Genomic DNA, 10807 nt, shown 5'->3' with positions numbered 1-10807 from the left:
CATTCAGCAACCAGACACCACCCAGAGCACACCATTGGAGTGTTTCTTTTTTTCAATGTTTTTTGAAACAGTTAACAGACTCAGCTGATCAAATGGGAGGTGGGGGGGGGGATTGTTCCAGACTCTTGTGCAAGGACTGCTTTCGCTGTGTAGTGAAAACCAGTACCTAAATGAAAGTGTGATGAATCATGACAGAAACCAAACAAAAAGCACAGAGCTGACACTTGATGCTTAACTTACACAGCTGCCTTCTTCTAAACGGGGTCTTTCCCGTCAGTCCCGTTCAGCGCAGGTGGCACATGTATAATTGGTGTAGCCGTCATTTCCTAGCCATACTATTTATATAGATGAACAGTGAGAATATACCTTCCTAGGACTCTGAAACGGAAGCAGTTAAGTTAATCAGCCGTCATCAATTTTGTTATTTATACCAGTGCTTTTTCTGTCACATGGCTGTATTTTGTGAGTGAGAGAAAGCCGCAGCATGTTCAGTCAACCAGTCATCAGCCAGATGAAAATTTTAGCTGTGATTGTGCGTAGCAGTGTCCCTGGCAATCAGTTACTAATCTCCATTGTTACCTAGGTGGCTAGCCTTGGTTTTTGCTCTATTCTGTACAATATTAATTAGTGATGGTAGTGTTGGTTGAGCAGACTGATGTATTGATACAGTGAACTGAACATAAGGTTTATGCTTAGTCGCCCAGTTTCACAAGAATGGCACAGCTTTTTAAACTAAAACACAACAGTGCATGTATGCATCTGTCTTGGTGTGTGTATATAGAGTTTTACCTGAGCTGAATTCATCTGGTCCCAGGATGGCGCCCTGTTGATGTGTATAGTCAGGGGCGGTGTTTGAAATCATGTCTCGTTCATGCACTCAATACAAATTGTACTATTATAAAATAGACTTTCAGTAGTTGACTCTATAATGAGCAGATGTCAGACACTTTTGAATCATGATCACTGACAAGTGTAGAGTCATACAACAGTAAAATACAAAAGAACAATTTAATTCATACAGTTAAATAAAGAAAATCTTCAAGGAAAATACTCTCTCTGTGCTTTGAGGTTGGTCTAGATGGGATGTCTCTTGGAGCTAAATCATACGACTCGTAGTTGATATGTTGTTCAATAGCCTAATTTTACGTAATATTCATACTGGTTGAAATAAACAATTTGATGGGTAGCCTATTTCCCATCTTTGCTGAGCAAGTGCTTTGTGGGAAAGGAATTAAAGGTCTGTCCTATGCAGACAACTGTCCCAAATATACATACCATTATATTAGCAGGGTGAGTTCAGTGATGAAGGAAATAAAAGCCCAGGCTATTAATTGAAGTTTTGCGTTAGTTTGAACTAAAGTATGAGCTTGCACAAGCACCTAAAGGAACTGACTCACTGATAGCCAGAAAGTCTGCAAGCACTTCCCTTGTTGTTGACTGAAAAGTTGATAAAATGAATATTCTGGATTGTTGCATTTGGCTTGTTAATTATGTACATAACTGGGTACCATGCAGTCATTTTCCTGTAAATTCAAAATAAACATAGTTGCTATGAGCAATAAATGACCATTATTCAATGAATGGAAAATTTACCCAACTGTTCAAGATGGGAATCAGTGTATTCTTTGTTTCTCCTACTTATGTTGAATTTTGTTACAGACATTTGGGCAGCCCCCTGTGATCCTGTTTTGTGAGTAACATTTAAAGAATGCCAACACTCATTCACGACAGGGGAATTCCTGTGCTCTTTGTGTGCCGTTGCTATGCCACACTAACTTAGCTGCAGGCTTCCTATTACTCATGCAGTGTAGATTGCAACGAGTTCCTTTAACACTTATGATGGAAATATATTTAGGTAAACATAAAGACACAGAACATATCAAAAGTCCACGTTTATCGCAAAATATGCAAAAATACACATTACAGCCAATTAAATGGTTGTAAAAGAGATTGCAAGAAAACCATATCAGGTAACTCTTTAATTCAAACTTCAAGAAAAAATGCGTGACTGTTGAAATTTATCTAAAAACAAAAACATCTAGGCTTTCTTCTGCCCAGAGAAAGTGGTTTTATATTTTGACAAAAAATGTTTTCTTTATGCACTTGTTCAAAATTGTGCATGTTTTTGATCAAATTTAGGTAACAGATGCAGAGGTAAATATTTGACCTCTGCAGACATTACCTCAAGACTAGTGCTCAAAATGTTACCTCTGAGTCTGTAAAAAGAGCCTATGTATTTTAATCTTAGACTCTAGAAATGTATCTAAATTTGAAGTGCAAGACAAAGTAGTTTTGGCACATGGTGTTGCGTAATGTGACGGTCATGGCACATCAGACAGAAGAAATAGTCAAGGTATGGTAGCCAGGTGCCGATTCCGGGTTTGACAACTAAACTGTACCTACAGAAAACAGGTTAAGGCCTGGGACAAGTGTGAAGTTTGAAATGAAGACATTGTGGAGAATGGATCTTATCTGTTTATTGTAGGGAATACGCTGATTGAGGTGGGAGAGTGTGAGAGAAGATTAGGAGCGGCAGAGAGGGAGTTCCTCCAGACGTCAACCATCAGCTTTCTTACCCCCCTCAGGAACTTTCTAGAAGGAGACTGGAGGACCATTTCAGTGAGTCTGAAACACCACATCCATACGACTACCAGTAGAAAGGCCATTTACTATAGTCATTCTACTGGTTCAATAGCATTCTTAGGGAATAAATAAATTTAATAAAATTGTCAGGGACAATGCATATTAATCAACATTGATATCAATCAACACACAAACAATCACAAAAATGTTTGTGTGTGTTGTCAATTATATCCTATTATTATTATTATCCTAGAATGAATGAAAATCGGCAGGTCAGACAATTGCAAAAGAAAATTGCTAATCTATTATAATACATAACCTACTCTGTCAAAATATGAATTTCACAGTTTCCACCCCACTAGTTAAAAGGTGAACTTCACCACCAAAGGTCAGCATTGATGCTTTTCTCTTGTCCTCCGCTATCTTCTACACGTATTTGGAATAGCCTGCTTCAAGCCATGCCAAGCCATGGATGTACTGTGCCAGCTTGAATGATTGCAGTTGCTCACAGCTCAGATCAGCTGATCCCTGACTGTATCATTGTGTGTGCTTCAGAAAGAACGGCGTCTTTTGGAGAATCTTCGGCTGGACCTGGATGCCTGTAAAACACGTCTGAAGAAGGCCAAGGTGGCTGAGTCTAAGGCTGCGGTGAGTCAGTCCCTTCCACCCCACAGCCCCACTCCATAATCATTCTAATGTAATATAACTTTTGGTGGTGCCGGCACTGACCATGACTAACTGTCTATTTATTCATAACCTTTGCAGTGCGAGGGTGAAGTGAGTATTAAAAACATTTTTAAAGACTGAGTATGATGCGCACGTTGGGTTGTTTTTCCCGTCTCACTTGTTTTCAATGAATTTTCTGTCCCATTCAGTTATTGGTGGCAAGAAACTATTAGTCATTGGTAAATAAATAAAAAGCAAAGCAGTGGACTGAAAAACAACTTTGACCTGATGCTGGGTCTTTGCAGGGTTACATTGAGACGTGTGTGTGTGTGTGTGTGTGTGTATGTATGTATATATGTATATATGTGTGTATGTATGTATATATGTATGTATGTATATATGTGTGTATACACACACACACACACACACACACACACACACACACACACACACACACACACACACACACACACATAAACACACATAAACGTGATGGGAAATTAATGTGTAACTACACACCAAAAGACTGCTAGCTCACAGGAGGGCAAGATTGCACAGGATGACTACTGTAGGGGAAGTGGCATCAACCCATGTAGACCTCCATGTTAAAAAAAAATATTTTCTCTACAGTATAGCTAATGTACCCCTTCATGACATCTGTCCTGGGGGGAGAACTTACCTGTTTAAATGATATTAAGGCTTAGGGTTATGCCGAATTAGGGATGTGGCAACTCGGAGTGACATCTGGTTACCCTCTCAGGTGGTTCATTGCTCCATTCTAGTTCTTTTGGACCTCAGCGATGCATTTGATCACAACTTGCTCATTGGCAGACTGGAAAGGTGGACAGGAATCACTGATGTGGCCTTAAACTGGTTCAGGTCCTACCTATCTACCAGATAGTTCTCTGTGACTATGGCCAGCTCAGGTTAATCTCCCCTTAACTTGCTCTTGTTGGTCCCATTCTATTCTCAGTCTATATGCTCCCTCTCTGTACAATCATCCGAGATATAATGTCCAGTTCCACTGTTACGTAGATGAGACAGCTCTAGATCCCAATCAGACCCAGTGACCAGTCTAACATTGCAACCTTTCACAAGTGCTTTGCTGAAATAAAGTACTGGATGTTCCACACCTTAATACAATTAAACCTTACAAAATCTGCCCGTTTCTTTTAGGATTGATTTCAAAATTATGGAATGCCAGGAAGGGTTAGCCCCTTCAAATATCTCTGAGCTATTATCCCCCTATGAGCTAGGATCCAGACTGGGATCCTCTGGTTGGGCACTGCTAGCCACTCCAAGGTTTAGGCTAAAAACTAATGGAGAAGGGGCCTTTGCTGTCAGGGCCCCTACACTCTGGAACAGTCTAACAGAGGAGCTCAGCTCGCAGAGTCCGTTCCTGGTTTTATTTTACTTCTTAAGACGCATTTTTACAAAAAGCTTTTACTGAGTGATCCCTATTTTATTATTCTATTTTATTTTTGGCCATATTGACTTGTTTATGTGTTATATACTGATTGTCGTAAATCAGTGTGATGCCAATTTCTATCCTTATCTTTTTATTTTATTTTATTTTTAGCTCTTATTTTTTCTCGAGTTGTTTCTGCTTTTCTTGAAGCACGTTTTCACTGTCAGAATTTATAGTGTGACTTTTATCAGAACTTTTGTTTTCAGTATGATGATGACAAAGTCAGACTTCTGCAACTTGTATGCATGTTAGCATGTGCATGAAAAACTACTGCTGAATAGCCTGAAGCTTGCAATATCGATGAGTGTCCTATTTAAAGCGGATTAGCCAGATCAGTAAATTAGATTAGTCACTAGTTTCAGTAGACAGTGTTTACATACCATTGTGTTGCATCACATCTCTGCACCTTTCTTTTATCAGTTCAGATTGCAAAAGTGTGCTGGCAATTATTAACTGCAAACCATCTCTCCAGCTGCTCTTTTTAAAGAATGGATTGAAAAACTTTTAACCAATTTTAAATTAAACAGGTAACATTAAACTCAAGTTTTTGAGACCTTTTGTCTGTAGGAACCTCCAAATTAGAGGTGGACCACGTGACTAACGCAAATTTGATTTTAATAAATGTCATACATTAATATTTTGTTGTAATATCTAGTACATTAATATATTTGAAAAACTGAATTATCAACCGCTGATTCTAATGCACAGATTGACAATTTCATAGTAACTTGTGCTGTCTTGTAGCTTTAAGCGTAACTCATCAAGATCATCATCATTTGTTTCTGCTGTGCTTTCTGATTGCTTTGTATGGTTGCCGTGTAAACATCGATGTCACAATAGTATAAATGTTAAATAACCTTATTGTTTCTGCAGATGGCGCCAGATTTTCAGGAGACCAGACCCCGCAACTATGTACTTTCGGCAAGTGCCTCTGCGGTAAGGTGACAATTCTGTTTGACATGACCAAACTGGACTGTACAATCATCACTAAAAAATAATGTAACCTTGTCACGTTCCATGTTCAATCAGAAACAGAGGGTTTTTTAAACAGAAGTTTCTATACTGAGGCTAGTAGTGGATGGGAAAATCCCTTTTTATTATAGTTCATCAAAAGGCCGTAATGACCTTATGTACTTGTGCTGTATCATACCAGTCACTTTTTAGTAGCGGGGAATCTGTATGTGATGATGAACAAGTTTGGTATTATGTAGTAATGATTAATGTTGGCATACCATTCATAGAAATGGTATGCACAGTCTGTTACTCATTAACTCTGCTTAGACTCAGTACTTTTCATTGCTTGAGGCGGGGTATAAGCACATCTTTCAGCACTGAAGCTTGATTGAACTTTTCAGGGCATACATGGATCCATGGCAGGTAAATAGTACATAGTTAAATTCCTCTATACATGAAAGTAGAGTGATAATAAGACTTTAGGAAAAAAAAGACAGACTTATAATAATAATGTTAAAAGTAGAAAATATAGGTGCTGGTCATAATTAGAATATCATCAAAAAGTTGATTTATTTCAGTAATTCCATTCAAAAAGTGAAACTTGGATATTATATACATTCATTACACACAGACTGATATATTTCAAATGTTTATTTCATTTAATTGTGATGATTATAACTGACAACTAATGAAAACCCCAAATTCAGTATCTCCGAAAATTAGAATATTACTTAAGACCAATACAAAAAAAGGATTTTTAGAAATGTTGGCCAACTCAAAAGTATGAACATGAAAAGTATGAGCATTTACAGCACTCAATACTTAGTTGGGGCTCCTTTTGCCTGAATTACTGCAGCAATGGGCGTGGCATGGAGTCCATCAGTCTGTAGCATTGCTCAGGTGTTATGAGAGCCCAGGTTGCTCTGATAGTGGCGTATCGCATCTTCCTCTTCACAATACCCCATAGATTTTCTATAGGGTTCAGGTCAGGCGAGTTTGTGGGCCAATTAAGAACAGGGATACCATGGTCCTTAAACCAGGTACTGGTAGCTTTGGCACTGTGTGCAGGTGCCATGTCCTGTTGGAAAATGAAATCTGTATCTCCATAAAGTTGGTCAGCAGCAGGAAGCATGAAGTGCTCTAAAACCTCCTGGTAGACGGCTGCATTGACCTTGGACCTCAGAAAACACAGTGGACCAACACCAGCAGATGACATGGCACCCCAAACCATCACTGACTGTGGAAACTTTACACTGGACTTCAAGCAACATGGATTCTGTGCCTCTCCTCTCTTCCTCCAGACTCTGGGACCTTGATTTCCAAAGGAAATGCAAAATTTACTTTCATCAGAGAACATAACTTTGGACCACTCAGCAGCAGTCCAGTCCTTTTTGTCTTTAGCCCAGGCGAGACGCCTCTGACGCTGTGTCTTGTTCAAGAGTGGCTTGACACAAGGAATGCGACAGCTGAAACCCATGTCTTGCATACGTCTGTGCGTGGTGGTTCTTGAAGCACTGACTCCAGCTGCAGTCCACTCTCCACATCTCCCCCACATTTTTGAATGGGTTTTGTTTCACAATCCTCTCCAGAGTGCGGTTATCTCTATTGCTTGTACACTTTTTTCTACCACATCTTTTCCTTCCCTTCGCCTCTCTATTGTCAATGTGCTTGGACACAGAGCTGTGTGAACAGCCAGCCTCTTTAGCAATGACCTTTTGTTGTCTTTTGGACAGCTGTCAAGTCAGCAGTCTTCCCCATGATTGTGTAGCCTACAGAACTAGACTGAGAGACCATTTAAAGGCCTCTGCAGGTGTTTTGAGTTAATTAGCTGATTAGAGTGTGGCACCAGGTGTCTTCAATATTGAACCTTTTCACAATATTCTAATTTTCTGAGATTCTGATTTTGGGGTTTTCATTAGTTATCGGTTATAATCAAAATTAAAAGGAATGAACACTTGAAATATATCAGTCTGTGTGGAATGAATGTATACATTATACAACTTTCACTTTTTGAATGGAATTACTGAAATAAATGAACTTTTTGATGATATTCTAATTATATGACCAGCACCTTTAGATAAATAAAAATAATAATTTTTAAAAATTAAGTTAAATAGAATTCAAAATGTATCAATGAAACAAATTAATAAACAAAATTAAAAACATTAATAAATACAATTTACAGTTTAAAAAAAAAAAAAAAGAGGGTAAGAGAAAAGATTAACAATCAACTCGGGGTATATTGTTAAACATATACCCCGAGTTAACATTTCCTAAAACCACAACAAGAGTCTTACACAGTCTGGTCACCCATCAGAGACAATGTTTGAATACATATTTACCAACCCATACAAGAGAAAACAAGGTAAATAATTTTATAGACATACCTAGCATGCCCAGCACATTTCAGAGTTCTATATTATGGTTTAATATGAATACTAGAAGTCAGTATTAAGGAATATTGGGCAACTGTAATTTATCTACTACAATGAAGAAAGACCCCCATGTTTTCTTATATCTGGCTGATAAACCTCTCATTGAACACCTACTTCTTTCTAGTTTAATGAAATGAAGAATAGCTCTAATCCATAAAGAATGAGAAGGTGGGGTAGGGGATTTCCACTTCAATAGAAGTGTCCAGAATCAGACACCTCGCTAGAAGCGTAGGAAAGGCCAGGAAGAGACTCTAAGAACAGGTGTTAGGGCAGCTGGCAAAAAATGTTGTTACAGCACTTACTGAAATAATGCTAAAGATTTCTGTCCAATTACTGCAGAGAGGGTAACATACCTTCTTTAAATCTTGTTTTGGGTACACAGCAAAATAGTTGGCACAGTTACTGGAGAATTGAACATTAAAGAAAAGCAGTATGTCACTACCCTCTGGAAAATTTCAAGTCTGTTTCAGCTCTGACCACTAGCAATGTCACTGATGCATGTGTGCTTTGTTGCACCTAACATCCAACAATGTTGTCACATGGTCATTGAGTTCACCTGGACATTACCGCAGCAAGGTGAGAAGTTAAACCCCTTGATGTCAGGAGATTTGGCATAGCTAGGACATGAGTATAGTAACAGGATGTTCGGGGGTCATATCAATATTTATATAGCCCATTATCACAAATTACACATTTCTGAATGTTGAAACAGAAAGCCAAAACTAGTTTTGAGGTCGAAACTGACTGTTCTGATTATTTATTCTGTTCTGGTTATCTTTTCAAACTTTTTAAATAAGAAAAGAATCAGCTTTGTCATGAGTGACCTTTTAGCAATGAAAATTACACATTGCGGTCTCAGCACTGACTATATATTTTGGAAAAATGCAGCTGCGTACTTCATTTTAGATGCACAGATAAAAAGGAATCCACCTTAGAAATATTTAACATTTCTCAGATGGTCAAAAATCAAATGACAAAAACCTTTTTAGCCAGCATAAATTCTTTCTCAAGCCCGAAAAACACATGAGCATAAGGAAGCAAAGTGACCACAGCTACAATGGCATTTGTGAATATCAGACGAGCCAGCCTACATTTACTCCAGCCTTAACCATCAACATACATTCCTCAAAAGCAAGTGTTTCAGGGAGTAAACTAAAAGTTTATTAATTAGTGGTTTAATGGTTGTACATCATGCTTGTGAAGGCCTTCTGGTATATCCATGTTGTAACCTTCTCATTTCTTCTTTTGTTGTACGCTTTGGCCACTCAGCTTTGGAGTGAAGAAGTGGAAAAAGTAAGTACAGCTATGTTGTGGTTGTGAATTGTCCTGGCTGGTCTCCAGGATAAAGGCCCTCAGTATGATCTAAATAAATAAATGATCTAGCCCATACCATGTATTGTCAGACCACATCTAACAGGAAAAGTGTTTGTACCCGTTTCAATTAGCCACGCACAATTCCCGACACAATGGATTAAAATTGCTACAACACACACAAACACTTTACTAAGTGGTGTTTCTGAAATTGTGACAGTCTCACGTAGGTGGGATTCGTCGGATATGTCTTTATTTATTAATTTCTTTAATGAATATAACGTCAATTTCATCAACAAAAAATACGTGTTGGCAGCAGGCTAATCCAATAAGGGCATAAAATAATGTGCAAAATGCCAAAAATGTAGATAGAGCAGAATATTTTGTTATATTTTTTCAATACTTTTGGACTTTACAACGCGCTGGAGTAATTGAAAATTTTTGGACTTGGAAACAATCCTACGCAGCCACCACAGGAATCAAATTCCACAAATAGTATAATACTAATTATACCAGTGAACGCCAATCTGTATCTGCAACTGTGCAGAAATATCGAGTTTAAGGGAATGAATAGCAGGCAAAAACAAAAAAGAAAGCGGTTGATTTAAGTTTTGAATGAAGCTTTGTGATTATTTGTTACAGCCCTACTGACGAGCACTTCTTTTCCTTCTTTTTTCTTTTCCACTCTATGGACCCATAACTCCTCCAATGTCCTGCACATAGTACAGTGTAGAAACAATTCAGTAATACCAAACTGAATACCAAACAACTAAAATCTTCCCCTTACGAATGCTCTTTGGTAAAAATCACATTACATGTGTGTCCTATAAGGGGTTCTGGGGCATGAATAGAACAGTTAAATCACCAGTCCTCTATTGTTAACATATTATTATCAGTCTTTATTTTTAAGTATGTCTACAGATTAAAGCCTGGACTTTAGATGTGGCAAGCATTCTGAGGGATATGAAGGAATGATGTCACTAATATCTCTGTTGTTGTTTCAGGCTGAACATGAACTCCGAGTGGCCCAAACAGAGTTTGACCGGCAAGCCGAGGTTACTCGGCTACTTTTGGAGGGCATCAGTAGTACACATGTATGTCAGCCACACCCCCTTCACCACATATCTCTCTCTCTCTCTCTCTCTCTCTCTCTCTCTCTCTCTCTCTCTCTCTCTCTCTCTTCTCTCTCTCTCTCTCTCTCTCCTCTCTCTCTTCTGTCTCTCTCTCTCTCTCGTCTCCTCTCTCTCTCTCTCTCTCTCTCTCTCTCTCTCTCCTCTCTCTCTTCTCTCTCTCTGTCTGTCTCAGGGGTTTTCTGCCGTTTGTGCCCATGAGAGGCCAAAGCATGAGGGATCAAAGATTCTCTTCATTTAATCGAGCTGTGAAAGCTTGT

The 10807-nt window shown here is 38.6% G+C and overlaps 1 protein-coding gene across 3 annotated transcripts in view; it reads left to right on the top strand.

Moving 5' to 3' along the window:
* The window catches only part of sh3glb2a (SH3-domain GRB2-like endophilin B2a), a 32561-nt gene that overhangs the window by 12306 nt on the left and 9448 nt on the right, over positions 1-10807 (top strand). For all 3 annotated transcript variants that reach the window (XM_046035225.1, XM_046035227.1, XM_046035228.1), the window contains exons 4-8: positions 2486-2619; positions 3139-3231; positions 5591-5653; positions 9376-9399; positions 10422-10511. In XM_046035225.1, coding sequence (XP_045891181.1) covers positions 2486-2619; positions 3139-3231; positions 5591-5653; positions 9376-9399; positions 10422-10511 — 404 coding nt within the window. The remainder of the gene's footprint in view (positions 1-2485; positions 2620-3138; positions 3232-5590; positions 5654-9375; positions 9400-10421; positions 10512-10807) is intronic.

This window comes from Micropterus dolomieu, linkage group LG21, assembly GCF_021292245.1.
Source record: "Micropterus dolomieu isolate WLL.071019.BEF.003 ecotype Adirondacks linkage group LG21, ASM2129224v1, whole genome shotgun sequence".
Taxonomy (NCBI): Eukaryota; Metazoa; Chordata; class Actinopteri; order Centrarchiformes; family Centrarchidae; genus Micropterus; species Micropterus dolomieu.
The sequence above is the reverse complement of the archived record's forward strand: the minus strand, read 5'-3'. Positions and strand labels throughout refer to the sequence as shown.